The sequence below is a fragment of the Erpetoichthys calabaricus genome, chromosome 6 (genome assembly GCF_900747795.2).
Source record: "Erpetoichthys calabaricus chromosome 6, fErpCal1.3, whole genome shotgun sequence".
Taxonomy (NCBI): domain Eukaryota; kingdom Metazoa; phylum Chordata; class Cladistia; order Polypteriformes; family Polypteridae; genus Erpetoichthys; species Erpetoichthys calabaricus.
The window spans coordinates 139,913,290-139,933,511 of NC_041399.2; the positions used below are offsets into that span (position 1 = coordinate 139,913,290).

The 20,222-nt window shown below is 36.8% G+C and overlaps 1 protein-coding gene across 4 annotated transcripts in view; it reads right to left on the bottom strand.

Annotated features, from left to right (window-relative positions):
• Positions 1-20,222, bottom strand: part of LOC114653566 (coagulation factor XIII A chain-like) — a 252,900-nt gene that overhangs the window by 21,733 nt on the left and 210,945 nt on the right. For 2 of the 4 annotated variants that reach the window (XM_028803954.2, XM_051929079.1), the window contains 2 exons: positions 14,750-14,886; positions 3,670-4,837 (listed from right to left, as the gene is read on the bottom strand). The exons of 1 other annotated variant lie outside the window; for it this stretch is intronic. In XM_028803954.2, the coding sequence (XP_028659787.1) occupies positions 4,696-4,837; positions 14,750-14,886 (279 nt within the window). In that variant the 3' untranslated portion in view covers positions 3,670-4,695. Of the gene's footprint in view, positions 1-3,669; positions 4,838-14,749; positions 14,887-20,222 lie in introns of those variants that run through there. One more of the 4 variants, XM_051929078.1, reaches the window with a different exon arrangement.

Genomic DNA, 20,222 nt, shown 5'->3' on the forward strand with positions numbered 1-20,222 from the left:
CCTTCAGTAAAACTGATGCTTTCCTCATTGTGATTATGTAATCTTGCTTCTATTTATTATTTATTTTATTTATGTTCATTTATTTTATTTCTATTTGTTATTTATGTTAATTGTATGTTTTTTTCTTCTTTTATTGTAAAGTACTTTGGCCACAGCATTCTTATGTTGTTTTAAATGTGCTATATAAATAAATTGACACTGACATTTTGGGAATGATTTCAGGATTACACAATTGCTTAAATTGTATCAATTTGTGGACCTGGAAGTCTTCAACACAAAAGTGTGAATATTCGCTGAGAATGACCTGACCTCAATATACAACAGTCCAGTATGTTCAAACCTGACATCAAAGCAGACACTGCCAAATATAGGGAGTAGTCATTGTCAGACATTGTAATGTTGGCATGAACAGATTCCAGTCTCAGCAGGTCATCAGTTTATTGTTTGAAACATTACCCAGTGATCAAAAAAGGTTATTATATGTGGGGCAGATTATGGAAAGCATTTATATTTAGAGAAAAGATAACCTGTCTAATGGTGTGCCTTTCATCTCATAGTGTTGATCCTCTGGCCCTACCTAGATATGTCCCAATAGATATTATGAGGTCAATGCAAAGCATCAGTCAGCTGTCATCTGTCAGAATTAACAATGGTCCAGCACCCTATCAAACTCACTGACAGGTTTGAGCAGAGAGATGGGATGCAGCAGACAGTGGGGTTACCTGCAAAAAATAAACCAGGCTAGCTACAGTGGTGTGAAAAACTATTTGCCCCCTTCCTGATTTCTTATTCTTTTGCATGTTTGTCACACAAAATGTTTCTGATCATCAAACACATTTAACCATTAGTCAAAGTATAACACAAGTAAACACAAAATGCAGTTTTTAAATGATGGTTTTTATTATTTAGGGAGAAAAAAAATCCAAACCTACATGGCCCTGTGTGAAAAAGTAATTGCCCCCCTTGTTAAAAAATAACCTAACTGTGGTGTATCACACCTGAGTTCAATTTCCGTAGCCACCCCCCAGGCCTGAATACTGCCACACCTGTTTCAATCAAGAAATCACTTAAATAGGAGCTGCCTGACACAGAGAAGTAGACCAAAAGCACCTCAAAAGTTAGACATCATGCCAAGATCCAAAGAAATTCAGGAACAAATGAGAACAGAAGTAATTGAGATCTATCAGTCTGGTAAAGGTTATAAAGCCATTTCTAAAGCTTTGGGACTCCAGCGAACCACAGTGAGAGCCATTATCCACAAATGGCAAAAACATGGAACAGTGGTGAACTTTCCCAGGAGTGGCCGGTCGACCAAAATTACCCCAAGAGCGCAGAGACGACTCATCCGAGAGGTCACAAAAGACCCCAGGACAACGTCTAAAGAACTGCAGGCCTCACTTGCCTCAATTAAGGTCAGTGTTCACGACTCCACCATAAGAAAGAGACTGGGCAAAAACGGCCTGCATGGCAGATTTCCAAGACGCAAACCACTGTTAAGCAAAAAGAACATTAGGGCTTGTCTCAATTTTGCTAAGAAACATCTCAATGATTGCCAAGACTTTTTGGGAAAATACCTTGTGGACTGATGAGTCAAAAGTTGAACATTTTGGAAGGCAAATGTCCCGTTACATCTGGCGTAAAAGGAACACAGCATTTCAGAAAAAGAACATCATACCAACAGTAAAATATGGTGGTGGTAGTGTGATGGTCTGGGGTTGTTTTGCTGCTTCAGGACCTGGAAGGCTTGCTGTGATAGATGGAACCATGAATTCTACTGTCTACCAAAAAATCCTGAAGGAGAATGTCCGGCCATCTGTTCGTCAACTCAACCTGAAGCGATCTTGGGTGTTGCAACAGGACAATGACCCAAAACACACCAGCAAATCCACCTCTGAATGGCTGAAGAAAAACAAAATGAAGACTTTGGAGTGGCCTAGTCAAAGTCCTGACCTGAATCCAATTGAGATGCTATGGCATGACCTTAAAAAAGGCGGTTCATGCTAGAAAACCCCTCAAATAAAGCTGAATTACAACAATTTTGCAAAGATGAGTGGGCCAAAATTCCTCCACAGCGCTGTAATAGACTCATTGCAAGTTATCGCAAACGCTTGATTGCAGTTATTGCTGCTAAGGGTGGCCCAACCAGTTATTAGGTTCAGGGGGGCAATTACTTTTTCACACAGGGCCATGTAGGTTTGGATTTTTTTTTCTCCCTAAATAATAAACACCACCATTTACAAACTGCATTTTGTGTTTACTTGTGTTATATTTGACTAATGGTTAAATGTGTTTGATGATCAGAAACATTTTGTGTGACAAACATGCAAAAGAATAAGAAATCAGGAAGGGGGCAAATAGTTTTTCACACCACTGTATATACACTAGTGCAATATTTCAAGTTATGCCCAAGGCCACAGATAGCAGGTCAGGCTGTTACTGCATGCTGCTGAATGAGCACATGAATAGCACTTATTTTGCCTCCATGTTTTAGAACAAATTTATAAATGTAAAAACTATATATTTTTTATATATTTTAATGTATAGAAATTTCATAAGTTTTTAACCAATTGATTGTGTGTGTTAGAAAGTAGTTTTTTCCTCATAAGAATTTAAGAAAAAACATTAAATCAAGATATAGCCAATTAAACTAAATGAACTGAATTGATCCTTCTAATTCTATTGACTTCGTGTGTAGCTCTAAACAAGTAAGTTAACCTTCGGTTTTCAATGTAAAACTATGTACCTTTTTAGATTATACTGTGATGGTTGCAATGGTGGACAGATAGAGAGACTGCAGGGAGCAGGGCACTGTCAGAGGACAGTACATCCTGTACCAGCACTTTGATGTACTAAGCTGGGCTGAGCCATCCAAGAGAACAAAACCTGTTAAGTGAGGCCCAGAAAGGCTACAGACTTGTTCTCTACCCTTGTTTATTCCTGCCTGTAATTATTTTCCATAAGAAAACTATTTATATGTGATATGTTTCTTTGCATGATTTTGGGTTTGGGGATGATATGAGAACATTCCTACTTATTCATACTATTTCACTTATGAAGTACAACATGAGAAATATTAAGTAAATATTTTTAATTATTCCTATGTACACTGTAGTTCCTGTGTATGCTGTTTAGTTAATTCCAAAATAAAGATACAGTACATTTGATTTGACCAATGAAATACATTTTATTGCTAAGCAAGTACACATATATGAATTTAAATTGTTATAAACAACAGTTGAGTATATATTTTAGGGTATTGCAGAATGCTTTCTAAACAATATTATAACATCACTGTCGTGTCAACACATTTTCAAATTCTAAAACATTTGGTCTGTTAGTTTGCAAAACATATACAACTGTTAATAAAATGTCTGAACATATATCACTGCATGCATAATTGTTTTTTTTTTCAGGTTTAACAATACCAAAAAGTAGCTTTAAAGTAGAAACTATACCTCTGATATTTTATTTTTTTTAATTCAATTAGCAATCATCAATGTCATAGCTGCAGTTATACATAAGAAAGTTAACATATGATTAGCAAACTATATCTGGACTCCACTATAATCTAAAACATCAACATGATTTTGAGTATATATTTTGGAATATTGCATTACCAATAGTAACCTGGCATTTACCTAAAATGTATATTCTTTAATTGCTTTTCAATTGTTACGAGTAAAATATATGAATGCCTCGCTTCCAAATACGTTTTCCAATTTGACTAACTACTGTACATCATGACCTTAATATAAAAACAGAAAGAGTGTTCCATAAATTGCCTTTGTTGCACAGAATGTTAATTGGCATAGGACTCTTCATTCTTGGCAATAAACCCTGTACAGTATAATACTGAAAAATTAAACAAGGGGACTACATTCACACTAGGAGCTAATTTTAAAAATTCATTTAAGTGATATGGCAACTTACATGTTAGATTAACCCCATCAATATTTTACAAATGTTAAGATGCAATAATGTAAATTGAAAGGTTGTTTAGAGGGTGAATTGTGACTATATTACTGTCTGTCATTTCACTAATTATTTCATAGTTAGGTCTTTTGTGGTTCCATTAACAACCTCTTGCAATTCAACCTTCTGATCTGATGCAATTATTGTACAATATGAAGTGCAGCATAGAGGCTTATGAGAGAGCCTTGAAATGACAACATACTTCAGACTCAATAGTCGCCGCCTAACATTGTATGACCCCTTAGTGAGTTGCTTTGACGCCCTGCATTCTAGTTCTATAGTTCAAAATGCATCATGAATAGAGCTACATAAAAAAAAAATTCTAATGACTTAGTATTGAAAATATAAATCCTTCAAACATAATAAAAATTGCAAGCATTCTTAAAGAAATCCTATGTAGGCCATTTTGAATATATTGCAATTCAGTTCCTTTAAACAACATACATGTGGTTTGATCCATATGACAAACGTCATCAGTATATATTTAGTTTTAGACTTCAAAAGCCTTTGTTATGCTAATTTATAAAGATGAATAAAATTTCAAATTAGCCTAATTTGATATCAGCGTAATTATGTTTTTACTTCCTGACATTCCAACTAAAATATTTGCAAGTTAAATGTTATGTAACAAGACTGCAATCTCGTAAGTCTGGAATCAACTTCTGTGTATCATTTAACTCTTTGCTTGGTTGGTGATTGATTGCATAAGATTCCTTTCCTTCTTCAGACGATAACATTGACTTCAGTCTCTCCGTAAACCTGACGAAGAGCTTCAGAGTCCAGGCAAGCAATGAGTTTCCTCCTCCCCGGTTTGGTTGGGGCAAAGTACTCTGTCCAAGTCAAAGGGGTATTAGGAGGTATAAGGCTGGAAAATATAAATGATTACAGTTATTATTAATTCATATGGTTAGCAACTGAAATAATGCTTCATTCTTTATCTTATACTTGTGTTGTTGCTTAAATTGTTCAGTAATTTCAGAAGAAAACTTAATATTGAATTTAAGGGTATCCCAAGTCTACATCGGAATGATTTTGTTTTGAAACTGCCTTAAATAGCAGTATATAAAGTGTTTCTTAAAGCAGGTCCTTAGCTAGAGTGGTCAGCCATTTATTAAATATTTATATACTCAGTGCTCAGTTAAACCTCTTCTGAAGGAATGTTTAGGAACAGGAATATGTGCAAGAATTGAAAATGATAAGACAATGTTTGAAGAATAACCTGACATAAACACGTTGCATGATTTTAAAAAGAATAGGTATCATTTAAGAAACCTGAATAATGGCTTCCAGCATGCCACTTACTTATATTTAATACCATTCAAACAAATAAATAGCACAGCTTTTTGTCATCCCACACACTTGCCTTTGTTGAAATGGCTGCTTTTTATAAAGTTGAAGTTAAAGTTGGATCAGATTTATAAAGTTATTCATACTTTTTGGAAGACTGTGATAAAATGGTTTCCACAATTGATTTGTCAAATCAATTTACTTCTGACTTTTTGTTTTTGTAAATGTCATTTTCCACAGTACCATCACATATCCCCTAAATGCTTGAATCCTAAAATTGCAATCTGCTTGAAAGCTGTCTAAGGAGGAATATTTGCTATTCAATGCACTACTCTCATTTTTAACTATTTGGTATTACAAGGAAATGTACATCTTTAATTTTCAAAAGAAGCATAAAAGAAACAGAAAACACAAAATCTCACTGGAATGGAAACCTATTCAGTATTCATCATGTTTTGCTGTAGTAATATATTTGTCAGAGTCCTGTAGATGTGATTGATTGAGAATCTGCAAACTTAGTATGGGAATCCTTTTGACAGAAACAAATTGCACTAAGCATCCAAATTCCTATGTAGGTTGCAACATAATCTTTAAAGACTTAAATGAACTTGTCAATCAGAATTTTTAAAATGCCTGTCTACCTGTCATTCTAAGCAGAAGAAAGCAAATTTAGTTCAGTCAGGGCTCAATGGACAAGCAATGAGGGCAGTGTGTTTAAAAATGCTTTCTCTGTGTTAAAGAAAAAGCCTAGATTTAGCAAGTCTGTTCTTTAAAATCACATCTAATGCAGAGACTGTCTCCCAACTTGCTCTCCAACGCTTTAGGTCAAGTAGTTCCAGCTTTGCCTGTTGGGGCCAAAAATACTTGTTTCTTATTTCCTGTGTCAGTCTTCCACATATTTAAAGCTTTAATGCTTATTTTTGACAACAAGGTGAACTGTATAATGATCCTTTGGTAAAGCATCATTCCTGCAGTTATCTGTGATGTTGCCAGGCTCAATATTGAAAATGTTGATAGCACTTGAAAGTCATCATAATGATTTTTTGAAGAGTAAGGCGATGCAGTAATTGTTTACAATTAAATCAATAAATTTAATTCCAGGGCAGCATGGGTGCAAAGTGGATAACACTGTTGTCTCCTCATGGACGCAGTATCTGGACTTCAGATCCTCTGTCTAGATGTCTCTATGGAGTTTGCACATTTTAAACATATTTAATTTTTTTCTGTAGGCAGTCTGGTCCACGCCCACATCTCAAAGACATGCAACTTAGGTTGATCAGTGATTCCAAATTGCTCCTCTGTTGTCTGAGCAGACCAGTGTGGTTGCTGCCTTGTGCATAAGTACTGCCCTCCATGGCTCTAAATTGGTTGAAGTGGATTTTATAATGTATATTTAAAATGTTTGTATCAATTAAATACATTTCAATCTCATTTTAAAATATAAAAATTGGCTAGCCACCATTTCATTAAATTTCCCAGAAGAAGTTAAAATATTAAACCACATATTATTTAAGAATATCTGAGATAAATACATATGTTCAGGTGAATTCAACTTAGCCAAATTTTTAAAATGATCTTCATAAGTGATTTTCAATACTCCTAGGGAACTTAAATAATAAGCACCATTGTTCTGCCCCCTCAAACTTACTTGACTCCCTTACTAACAACTGGGGACTCCCACTTCATCTGGAATGGCCAGTGATGAGTCATAACTAATGACTGAGTGAGGAGATGCACAGGAAAAGCTATGGGACCAGCTGGAGTCGGTCCTCAAGGCCTGTGCTGACTAACTGTGTGGTGTCCTCTGTCACCTATTAAGGCTGCAAAAAGTGCTGCTACAGTGGGAAACATCCTGCATTGTTCCTGTTCCAAAGAACGTAGGCACCTCTGCACCTAATGCCAATAGACCAATGGTGATTACGTCTAACATCATGAAGATGTCTGAAAGGGTAATTTTGAACTATATGAGTGCTAGACCCCCTGGACTCACTGAAGTTAACCTATAGGACAAAGATTAGAGTGGAACATGCAATTATAAATCTGCTCCACAAGGCTTATTCTCACCTGGACAAAGCTGGAAGCAATGTGAGGATTACGTTTTTGATTTTTCTAGTGCCTTCAATAGAATCTGGTGTTCTGGATAATAGACTATTTGTTTGGCAGACTGCACTTTGTGAGTATCAAGGAATGTGTCTCTGATGTGAATGTAAGTAACTATGGAGAACCACAAGGAAAAGTCCTGTCTCCTTTTCTGCTCACCCTGTGTACCTCAGACTGTAAATATAATACCAGGTAATGTCACCTGTAGAAATTCTCAGATGATTATGCACGTATGAGTTGTATTGCTACAAAGTTATAGGAGTCAGGTGCAGCAAGAATTGTCTGCAACTTAACATCAGCAAAACCAAGGGACTGGCTATTGACTTTCACTGCACCAAACAGCCTGAATGCCCAGTCATTATTTAGGGAATGAATGTAGAGTTTGTCCACTCCTACAAGTACTTGTGGGTTCATATCAATGACAGGCTGGACTGGTCTTGTAACAATGTGAGAAAGGGAAAGGCATACTTATTTTATTTTTTTATATTAGGAGACTGTGTTCCTTTAATGTGGGCAATGACATCCTTCACATTTTCTTTAGCTCAGTGTTGGCAAGTGCAATTTTCTTAGCTGTCATGTGCTGGGCCACTAACATCACCTCAAGAGAAGCCCACCGACATCAACATGCTAATTAAAAGGTCAGGCTCAGTTATTGGACACACTCTAGACCCCCTGGAGACGGTAGCAAGGGAGTGAATTAAAACAAACCTGAGTGCTATCATGAAAAATGCTGCACATCCTCTCTCTGAAACACTAACATGGAGTACTTTCAGCCAACCAATTTTTCAGCAGAAAAGTGTAAAGAGGCACTACTGCTGTGCCTTTAAACAAATGGCAATTCACCTGAATAATGCCTCATTGGGACTGGGACTGCTGAGTCATAAGTTATCCTTCTTTTTAGTCATTCTTTTGCATATTTGAGAGGGGATTGTTGTATGATATAATAAATGTATTTAGTTAGTTAGCTTCTGTGAAAAGCCAAATATTCCAATGTGGTAAAATAAATATCCGTCTATCTACTTATCTATCACAATCTGTAAATATCCAGTGTGGTCAGTAATCGGGTCAGCAAGTTAACTTGTGCTTGAATGAACAGGAAAATCTTTCTTTTTATTTAATTTCATAATGATTTTTTTAAAGTTACATATAATCTTCAGCTCCTTTAAATTTAAATGTAATGCTCTTTACCTTATATATAAATGTCTACACGTGTAAGTGTGTGTGTCCATTTGGCCTGGAAGTGAAAGGTGGAGTAGGGGTAAGGGCTCCACCTCCAAGGAAAGAAAACTCGCTTAGGCACTAATAACACCAGCGGGGCCAGCACGTCAGCAAAACGAAATCTCAGAAGAAAGACAAAGTCGCTTAGCTGCTAACATTGGCAAAATGGTATCCCTTTTACTTTTCCTCCTGCTGCTAATACACAAGTGATGCAAGCACGTCGGCAAAACGAAACTTCCTAGGAGAGAGATGCCCAGAGTAGTTCCTTTCAATTACCTGACATCTCTACATTTCAATTTTCTTTTCTGATTATTTCAATATTTTTTAGGACCCCGGGCTTTTTACAGCACAGGCTTACACAGCTAGTTATTAAATAGTGCAATTTCAAATATAGAATAGAAAATATTGACTTTCTTGCTTCCTAGCAGCTCTTTTTAGGCTAATGCCTGCCGCCTTTATAACATTTTTGTTAGCTCAAAACACATCACTCATCTCTGCTAGACAGATTTTTCCCTTTTTCAGTACTTCATGATTTCACTTAGTCTTTCGCCTTCATTATCTAGAAGTAAAATTCTGTGGGGATTTTCATCTGAAATGTTATTCCATTTTTTAAACTCCCATGGGTTTTACTTTGCTGTTAATGGATGGACTTTCACCATAAAAGATATGAAACAGTGAAGATAAGTAGAATAGCTTAACGATCATAGCAAAATGAAGGATTTCCAAAATACTGTAAATTTACTTTATAAAACTGAAAATCACAATACTGCTTAAAATCAAATGGTGTATAAGTAATTTTACATTTGGATTAAAGACATTAAGGAAAAGTGGCTCTATTGTTAGTGATGTTGCCTCACAGCTTAATAGGCCCAGGTTCAATTTCCCAGCCCAGACAATGTCTTTGTTGAATTTTCACACTGACCAGCGTCAAAGTGGGTTTTGTCAGGAACTCCAGGTTTTTTCTGACATACCCAAGATGTGCACAGTTAAATCATTTGTGGCACTAAGATGGCCCAGGATGAATCAGTATGGGTTTGTGTATGTAATGGACTGCGAGTCATTACCTGCTGCCTTGTGTCAAGATACAGGCAATAAGGAGGCACACAGAAGCTGAACAAAAGTATATTTCTTATAAGAGCTTGAAAAAAAAAAAAAGTAGGACTTCACCAAATAGCTTTCTTCCAAATTCTCAATGGCATCTGCAAAGTGTTTGGTGGCTTAACAGGGAAAACCAATGCATGTTGTCTGTGTGGTGTAACAATAACTAGCAATCGTTCTAAAACAAAAGCAACAGGTTCACTGTTAGCTATGTACATAAAAAATGATTTTGCTGAAGGTCACCAAATGCATACCAAAAAAAATTAAGTACACTTTATTATTTATAAATAAATATGTCACATCCATGATTGGCATGAAAAACTATAGCTCTATGTGACACCATAATTGAAGCAGCAGATTTGGAAATTAAACAATATACTACTATTGTGGTTGGCACACTCTGGTTACAGGGACACCAGGATGGAGCTCTCTTCAATGCATACTTTTATGTCCATGTTTCCTTTTAACATCCAGATGTCCAAGGTAGTGCTGAAACTGACTACTGTGTTTCCTGGGCAGCAGAATGCCACCTATGAGGTGTCTTCTACCACCTGTCAGCTAAGAGGTCTTCCACTCCATGATGTCACCTCTCTATTTACAGGGTCAGGCATCCTTCACAATGACTAGGTCAATGACCCACCAGTGAACATCTTTTTTTTTTTTTTTTTTTCTTAAGCGCTTTTAGTATTTTTATTGATTTCAGTCATTTTCAGTTTTGTAGGATAGTGGTATGGTGGAGAAAATTCTACTACTGCCAGGGGCAGACTGGTTGTTTGGGCAATGCCCGGTGGGCCGCGGACCCTGGTCTGGTCATGGGCAAGCCATTTCATGAAATAAATTTTATGTACTGGTTACTGTTTGACATTAAAATTAATTTTCTAAACTACTAAACACTATCTGTCCAGTACTACGATTTTAAATAGTCCTATATAATATACCGTATTACATCATCAAGTTCTTTTAGTTGTCAATACACAATGTTGCAGTGAAAAATTTGATCAAAACTGCCTTCTGCCGATTTCTGTTTCGATACCGCTACATTTCGGTTAGCATATACATTACCAGGTGCTACTCCGGTTGAGCCTCTTAACTGATGCTTACAAGAGCATTGGGCTTGCATACAAGCTACTGCTAACGCTGCCTGTGTCGCAAGTGCAGTGTGAAAGATCATTCTCTGCGTTGAAGAGAACCAAAAACTGCCTGAGAAGCACAATAACTCAAGAACATCTTGAGGCATTCATGTTGATGTTGGTGGAGAAAAGTATCCTAGCCAAACTTGCCACTAACAGTATTGTTGATGATATGGCTGCTAAAAGCAGCGAACTGTGTAAGCTACTAGCCTACTAGGATATTGGCACATGGACATGACATTAACATTTGACTTATACTCTAATAACGTGTAAGCCGTGTTACTAAATTTCTATTTTTCGTTAAATTTTATTTTTAAGCATGTTGTCAAATTTTAAGTTGTGTCTAAACAACAATGTACAGATTAAGTTTGGCAACAGTTTAGATAGAGTTCATATCATAGGCTCATAGCGAGACATGTACTCATCAGAAAATTACAATGAATAATGAGTCGAGTGGGTCAACCTCGTCACCTCACTCATTGAAGGATGCCTGGGCCGATTTTGAGACCCAGTCCGCTCCTGACTGCTGCTGCTGCTGCTGCTCCATTACTTCAGTTTTTGGCCCAGGCATTGTGTACACTTACTATATTTGGATATTCTCCAAGTTCCCCTCTTGCTACAGCATACTACTCAAATTCACAAAGACATGAATGTTAAATTAATTGGACGATTAGAGTTGGCTTGGATGTAATTTTCTACGTGAAAAATGGTGTATTTATCATTATCTAGATGGATCTTCCATATGTATTAAAGCATACTATTTTATTTAGTGAATGTATAAATTATTGAGAGCCACAGTGGGCAAAATAAATTATATAATCTATTAGATAAATAAGCATATTATTTTACAATTAAATATTTAGGAAAAATAAATCTGTAAATGAATGCATTAATTCATCATTTTAATTTGAAATAATTAAAAATACATAAAATGTTACAAGGGAATCTTACTTCATAATATTTTTTTTTTTTTACAATAAAGTGATTCTACTTTATTTCATATGAATTTCAAAATAAAACTGCATTTCTGAGCAGTTTAGTGGCACTTTGGTAAATTTCGATGCCTCATAGTTCCAGAAAACAACTGGCTTTGAATTCTAGCCCTTCACTCTGTATGGGGAGATTGTATGTTCCCACCATATCTGCACCTCTAGGTATTTAATTAATTTTCTAAACTACTAAACACTATCTGTCCAGTACTACGATTTTAAATAGTCCTATATAATATACCGTATTACATCATCAAGTTCTTTTAGTTGTCAATACACAATGTTGCAGCGAAAAATTTGATCAAAACTGCCATCTGCCGATTTCTGTTTCGATACCGCTACATTTCGGTTAGCATATACATTACAAGGTGCTACTCCGGTTGAGTCTCTTAACTGATGCTTACAAGAGCATTATGCTTGCATACAAGCTACTGCTAACGCTGCCTGTGTCACAAGTGCAGTGTGAAAGATCATTCTCTGCATTGAAGAGAACCAAAAACCGCCTGAGAAGCACAATAACTCAAGAACATCTTGAAGCGTTCATGTTGATGTTGGTGGAGAAAAGTATCCTAGCCAAACTTGCCACTAACAGTATTGTTGATGATATGGCTGCTAAAAGCAGCGAACTGTGTAAGCTACTAGCCTACTAGGATATTGGCACATAGACATGACATTGACATTTGACATATACTCTAATAACGTGTAAGCCGTGTTACTAAATTTCTATTTTTCGTTAAATTTTATTTTTAAGCAGGTTGTCAAATTTTAAGTTGTTTCTAAACAACAATGTACAGATTAAGTTTAGCAACAGTTTAGATAGAGTTCATATTATAGGCTCATAGCGAGACATGTACTCATCAGAAAATTACAATGAATAATGAGTCGAGAGGGTCAACCTCGTCACCTCACTCATTGAAGGATGCCTGGGCCGGTTTTGAGACCCAGTCCGCTCCTGACTGCTGCTGCTGCTCCATTACTTCAGTTTTTGGCCCAGGCATTGTGTACACTTACTATATTTGGATATTCTCCAAGTTCCCCTCTTGCTACAGCATACTACCCAAATTCACAAAGACATGAATGTTAAATTAATTGGAAGCTTAGAGTTGGCTTGGATGTAATTTTCTAAGTGAAAAATGGTGTATCTATCATTATCTAGATGGACCTTCCATATGTATTAAAGCATACTATTTTATTTAGTGAATGTATAAATTATTGAAAGCCACAGTGGGCAAAATAAATTATATAATCTATTAGATAAATAAGCATATTATTTTACAATTAAATATTTAGGAAAAATAAATCTGTAAATGAATGCATTAATTCATCATTTTAATTTGAAATAATTAAAAATACATAAAATGTTACAAGGGAATCTTACTTCATAATATTTTTTTTTTTACAATAAAGTGATTCTACTTTATTTCATATGAATTTCAAAATAAAACTGCATTTCTGAGCAGTTTAGTGGCACTTTGGTAAGTTTCAATGCCTCATAGTTCCAGAAAACAACTGGCTTTGAATTCTAGCCCTTCACTCTGTATGGGGAGATTGTATGTTCCCACCATATCTGCACCTCTGGGTACAGAATTTTTCTCCAAAATTTCAAAGTCATGTATCTTAGAAGAAACGGTATCACTAGCATTGCCCTGGTATCACTGATAATGGGAATGAGCAAGTGTGCTCAACAATGGAGGCAATTTTGGTTTTTGCTTTACACCCACTGCAAATGGGTTTGACTCCCGTCAATCCTGTGATGGACTAAGTGTTTTAAGAAAATAAATAAACAAAACAAATTTTCTCAGTTCTGTCAGGAACATCTCGCTTACTGTGCAGGTACACCAGGTTAGATCTCCTGTGATTGTTCTCAAAACTGCTGTATAAAATTATTTTTTGACTGCCTATGGCAGCCATAATTCTTCCAGCTAGCTAAGTAAGTTTAGATTTCCTTTCCAGCTTGCAATTTAATGTCACATAATTTATTCTGGAACGCAGTATTCCATCATTTTGCAAATGGCATTTTCACCTGAGTGATTAGAATTTTTTTTCTATTTAAATAAGGAATTGCATAGTAGAAGATATGCACTATGTATTATAAAATCCAGGCATGCTAAGATGATGTAACAGATTCCTGCTCCAGTCAAAACAAAGTAAACTTCCACAAAGTTTTAATTAAAGGTGTGCACATTTATGAAAACCAAGGCAATGAAAACGTTTTTTTTTCATCTAAAAACAAACAGGAAAGAGCAAGGTGACAATCCTCCTGCTATTCAGTGTATACTTTGAGTGCCCACAGCACTGTCTATATGGGTCAATAGCCATTAGAGCATTATCCAAAGAGTTAGATAATGGAGGAGCAACCATTGTAGGAAGAGATCATAGGAGATGGGCAGAAGGCCAGATTCCCACAAATGGACCCTGTATGGAACAGAGTTTAGAGGGTGTCACTAAGTGTGGCTGTCCTGTTAGCTGTTCTGTGGGACTTACAGGCACAAGGCGACCCAGGGCCACCAGAGGAAGCACAATGAAGAAGGATATAGGACTTTCTAAGGATGTGCCACATCTTTGATGTAGTCCTGAGGATTGCACTAGAAGTAACTCCAACATGCCCTTAGCCAGACCGCCTTTGAGTATACAGTCAGTAAGAGGCTTTGACAAAGGCTCAAACTGACAGGAAGGTAATGCAGCCAGAATTTGGTGAAATTAAGAGAGTTGGGGAGTTTGGAGGTGCTTGTACATTGTATTTTGTAGACAATGGGATAATGAATGAGACATTCCACCTGGTAGAAAAGGTCCAAAGTCTTTCACCAAGAATTAATTCTGCAGTGAGAGCTTCTTTTTTCAGTTTTCTCACCTGTCACCTATATGTATCCTGGGTACTTATTTGGTCTATTATAAAAAAAATTTAAAATATGTAAAGCATCAAAAAAAAAAAAAAGTCAAGATATTGTACTGTACCTGTACATCTTCACTTTAGTTTTCATGAGCCCAGGTCCTTCTAAGCGAAGAGAGACATTTACCAGATTTTTCTGTAGGGGATTTTTAAATTCAACTGTTACTGACATTTCCTCATTCACTCTTGGCATCCCTGTTGTCTGCAACAAAAAAAAAACAAGCTTTGTGTATTCATCAAGTTCTTTCTTTGTTTTTTTACTTAATCTGAGTGTCATTAAAGAATTCTTTATACCTTAATTAAATAATAAAGTTCCTCATTATAGAATAACAGGTACTAAAAGGCCAACATTTGTTTTATAATGTTATATTAAGTAATTGCAATGCCTTTAGTAGTTAATGATGTTCAGATCACATTTTACTGTTTATCATGTGAAATCAGCCATTATTGTTCTTTTGCAATTTTAACTTTTTTCTAAAATCTCTTGCTTATCTGCACATGACTATAGAAAGACCACGCTCTACACAGGACTTCAGAACTTCATAACACCAGCACACATTCACAGCTAAAGTACACATGCACCCTTTATGAAATAAAAACCTTTCACTTTTTAATTAACCTTGGTGAAAAACAAAACAACTAGACTCTACACAAAAGATATCTTCGCCTTAAATTCATTTTGACACTGTGATTGTGATTGACTCTTATTACCTCCAACAGGCAATATGGGTAAACTAACTAATAGTCATCACCACATAAACAGCCAGGTTTTTTATTGTAGTTTTATTAACTGTTCTGAGGAGACATGCAAGTAAGAATTTCATTGCACACATGACAATAAACTTGATTTGAATTGTATGTTTATTTACAGAAATCAGTTTTCTAAGAATACAAACGATAAAGAAAAAGACAATGAGTAAAGGAAAACTTGATTATGAGATAATAGATGAATCTAAAGGATAAACAGTAATACATACTTAACTGAAAAGAAACAAAATCGAAATCTGCTCACTCTCTCATTCACATAGATAGATATAGATAGATATAAATATATAGAGCGATAAAAGTGATAGGGTGGCGCAGTGGTAGTGCTGCTGCCTCGCAGTTAGGAGACCCGGTTCGCTTCCCGGGTCCTCCCTGCATGGAGTTTGCATGTTCTCCCCGTGTCTGCGTGGGTTTCCTCCGGGCACTCCGGTTTCCTCCCACAGTCCAAAGACATGCAGGTTAGGTGGATTGGCGATTCTAAATTGGCCCTAGTGTGTGCTTGGTGTGTGTGTGTGTCCTGTGGTGGGTTGGCACCCTGCCCAGGATTGGTTCCTGCCTTGTGCCCTGTGTTGGCTGGGATTGGCTCCAGCAGACCCCCGTGACCCTGTGTTCAGATTCAGCGGGTTGGAAAATGGATGGATAAAAGTGATATATAAAAAGATTAGCAAAATCATGCAACAGTCACTTTTCTTCAAAATTATCTATATAACATGTTTTCATCTTCATTAGGAGAAAACATGGTGATACTTTCATGTTATTACAACCAATTTAATATGCATACGTCAAATAAAATACCTTCTATACATCCACTCTACTAAGAACAGCAGTAGTTAAATTGTGTGTTAGTAGTCGACAGATAAAAACTATGTAATGGCACACACTTAGAAATTGTAAAAATGCAATAACATTTAATTACTGACAAAATCTTACTGGGGATAATGCAAGTGAAGTTGTTTTCCTTCCGTGTATTAAGTTAGATACTGGCGATACTTCAGCAAGTAGATTACCATTCATCTTGCATAGACAACAAGTTCCAATAGTTTTAGCATTTGCTATAACTATAAATACATCTCAGGACCAGAGTTTTGACTGTGTTGGAATATACCCATGGACCAATAGTGAGTGAAGCAAGTTTTCGAGGGGAGTAGGCCCACCATAGGCAGCCAGGGTGGCACAACCCCCTAGTCTAAACCATAAATACTTAATTCCAAACCAGAAACTTGTAGGTCCAAAAGAATACTTCAGATCTCATTTTCTAAAACTCAACATCATTAATAATAGTAAACAACTAAAAACATTCATCTTCAAACCTGAAGAAAATCCATAAATAAAAAACAAATAGCCTAAAAATAGAAAACCAAAACACAACCAGGAAAAACACCAACATCAGAAGTTCACTTGTAATATGGAATAACCAGATGTTCCTTCCCTGGTTTGGTGTCTTTTCTTCTTCTTCTTTTTTTATATTGTATTTTGAACATTTATTTGTTAACTAGGGGCGCCCAGCCCCCAGTTGCGGCCAGTCTGCCTCTCATGTTGTGAAGAGGGGTCCTGAACGCACCCCAAAGAGAACTGGTCGCACCTCCTAAACCCCCTCTTAAACGGGGCTACAATGGGAAACATTGTACATTTAAAAACCTGTACAGCAGCTGTCCTCCTTTGTCTTTTATTTCTGGTCCTGGGCATGGTTAAATCTCTTGGCACTCTGGTTAAGTCTCGTCTCGCGGGATGTGAGTTCTTGATATTTTTTAGATTATAACTTAAAAACAGAATAAGAATCTGAAAATCTAACAAAATCACATTAAAGTTCAATAAATTCTGAAAAGAATGATACCAAACATATATGTGTAAGTTTTAAAATAAGCAAGATTTAAAGCGTGAGAAAAAATTGACATAAAAATGTCACATAAAATCGCTGCACTTTTAGGCTTATAGGATTTTATATATATATATATATATATAGAGAGAGAGAGAGAGAGTAGATTATTGTTGTAAATAGTCAGTTTATTTTATGAAATGCTTTGTTTTTCTTTAAGTTTTGTGCCTTGCTTTTTTATATTTAGTCTAATGGAGCAGGGCCCCATAACGTTGCACCACTGCAGTGATTTGCCTCTGCATTATGTTGACTCCACTCTTCTTTGGGTTTATTTTGGAATTTGTTTTTTAAGTGCTTTTTACTTACTTTCTGGTTTTGGATTTGGGCTGTGATATTAGGATTATGTTTTCTGGAATTATAGAATTAGAATCGGCGATCTGAAAATCAAGAGTACACCTTATGAGAAGGATTTAGCAGTCATAGTGGACTCTAAGTTATCGACTTCCCGACAGTGTTCAGAAGCCTTTAAGAAGGCAAACAGAATGTTAGGTTATATAGTGCGATGTGTGGAATATAAGTCCAAGGAAGTTATGCTCAAGCTTTATAACACACTGGTGAGGCCACATCTGGAGTACTGTATGCAGTTTAGGTCTCCTGGCTACAAAAAGGACATAGCAGTGCTAGAAAAGGTCCAGAGAAGAGCAACTGAGCTGATTCTAAGGCTACAGGGGATGAATTGCGAGGATAGATTAAAAGAGCTGAGCCTTTTCAGTTTAAGCAACAGAAGATTAAGAGGTGACATGATTGAAGTGTTTAAAACTATTAATGGAATTAGTACAGTGGATAGAGACTGCTATTTTAAAATGAGTTCATCAAGAACACAAGGACACAGTTGGAAACTTGTTAAGGGTAAATTTCGACGAATATTAGTTTTTCTTTACACCAAGAACAATAGACACTTGGAATAGGTTACCAAGTTGTGTGGTAGATAGTAAGACTTTAGGGACTTTCAAAACTCGATGTTTTTTTGGAAGAATTAAGTGGATAGGACTGGTGAGATTTATTGGGCTGAATGGCCTGTTCTTGTCTAGATTGTTCTAATGTTCTAATTTGTTTTGTTTGCTTTAGATTTGCAGAACCAAACAAAACTGAATCCAGGCACCAAACATTAAGATTTCTAATATTCTACACTGGCATATATTCTGATAATTTCATATTGAGTTAACCAGCAGTATTTCTAACCCTTATCAACTTGTCTCTGAAGGTTGTCTAACTACTCTTACCATAATGTAATGACTCTAAAAGTAAAGGTTACATTTTTTTCAGCTTTGTCCTGCTCTTGTTTCCTTATTGTTCCATAAATATTTTGTTTGCAAGTTACATATTTCAAAAAGAATGTCAACACTTTATTTTACACTTTCTTCATCTTTCTTGAGTGCAAACCTGCGCAGAATAGTATGCAATCTGTCCTCTCTCCTATACAAAAATCAGACTGTTTAGTTGATGCAGATGTAAAGCCTGTAATCGCTTGTTCACTTTTCTAAAACATTCAAACCATCTAAGCCATCTGGGAAAGTATACAGCAGTAAATGTTTTGCATCTGGAATGTTTTTTTGGCTTCATCCTTTTTATGAAGAAGCATTTGCGCCACTATTTCAGCATTTTTCTTTTTTTCTTTCTTTGAATGTTGTGCCACATTTCCTATGAGGATTTGTTGACATCACAACTTCCACCACATGTTGCATTTATGGTTCAATGTTATGTTTTGTGGCAGGTGGCTGATTGCGAGCCGCACCCAGCTACATATTTAAGGAGCCGCCGCCCTGCAATCAAGGCTGGAGTCGGGTAGGAGGTGGACAAGGCCGGTGCAGAGGGGGCGAGGAGAGGCCCTGTGTGACGTGAGAGAAAGAGAGACGGCTCAGAGAGGAGCCTGGACTGTGAGAGACTGTGGGGGGTTTGGTGTGGTGCACATAGAGACTGTTGTATATAGTATTGTGTAAATAAATGTGTGGTGATGGACTGGAACGTGTCTGCCTGTCTTTGTTCAGGACGCACCCTTTCACAGTTTGTTGACCCCATATTAAGCTGAGTGTGATGAGGATGGACAAGATTAAAAATGAGTTTATTAGAGGGTCAGCTCAGGTTGGAAGGTTGGGAGACACAGTCAGAGAGGCAAGATGCGTTGGTTTGGACATGTGCAGAGGAGAGATGCTGGGTATATTAGGAGATGGATGCTAAGGGTGGAGCTGCCAGGCAAGAGGTAAAGAGGAAAGCCTAAGTGAATGTTTATGGATGTGGTGAGAGAGGACATGCAGGTGATGGGTGTGGCAGAGCAAGATGCAGAGGAAAGGAAGATATGGAAAAAGATGATCCTATGTGGCAACCCCTAATGGAGCAGCTGAAAGAAGAAGACAACTGAGTGAGAGAAAGATGCACATTAGAAATTGTTTTAACCCTCGGACCAGAAAAAGGCTTCTCTATTTGCTTTCTTCATCTTTGACATATCCTTGCATTTTTTCTTTTACCAATGGTGTGTACCACACTTTCCATGTTTGAAAACAGTTTTGCTACAGCTCTTTTTTTTAACCATGGCTCTTGTTAACTACTGTAAAATACATTACAAGATTCTTAGGTGCAACATGGTGTTGCCAAAGTTCTTTTTAATTGTGTGGGGCCTCTTGGGAATGAGTACTATATAGACCCACCTGGAGGGTGGCAAACGTTAAAAGGAGCCAGTAAGATGTCACAGTCAACTTGCATTTTCTATAATCTATATGTATTGTTGACACCATGTTTGGATTGTGATTCTGTTTATCTTATACTAGCTATTCCCCGCGGCTCTGCCTACGTAGTAGTGAAACAGGACAGTGAGGAGGGCTCCGCCCGGCTCCCCACTCCTGACGTCACACTTTCCCCTCCCCTTGGCCCATAGCCTTTGTCTCAGATTAGCTCGAATA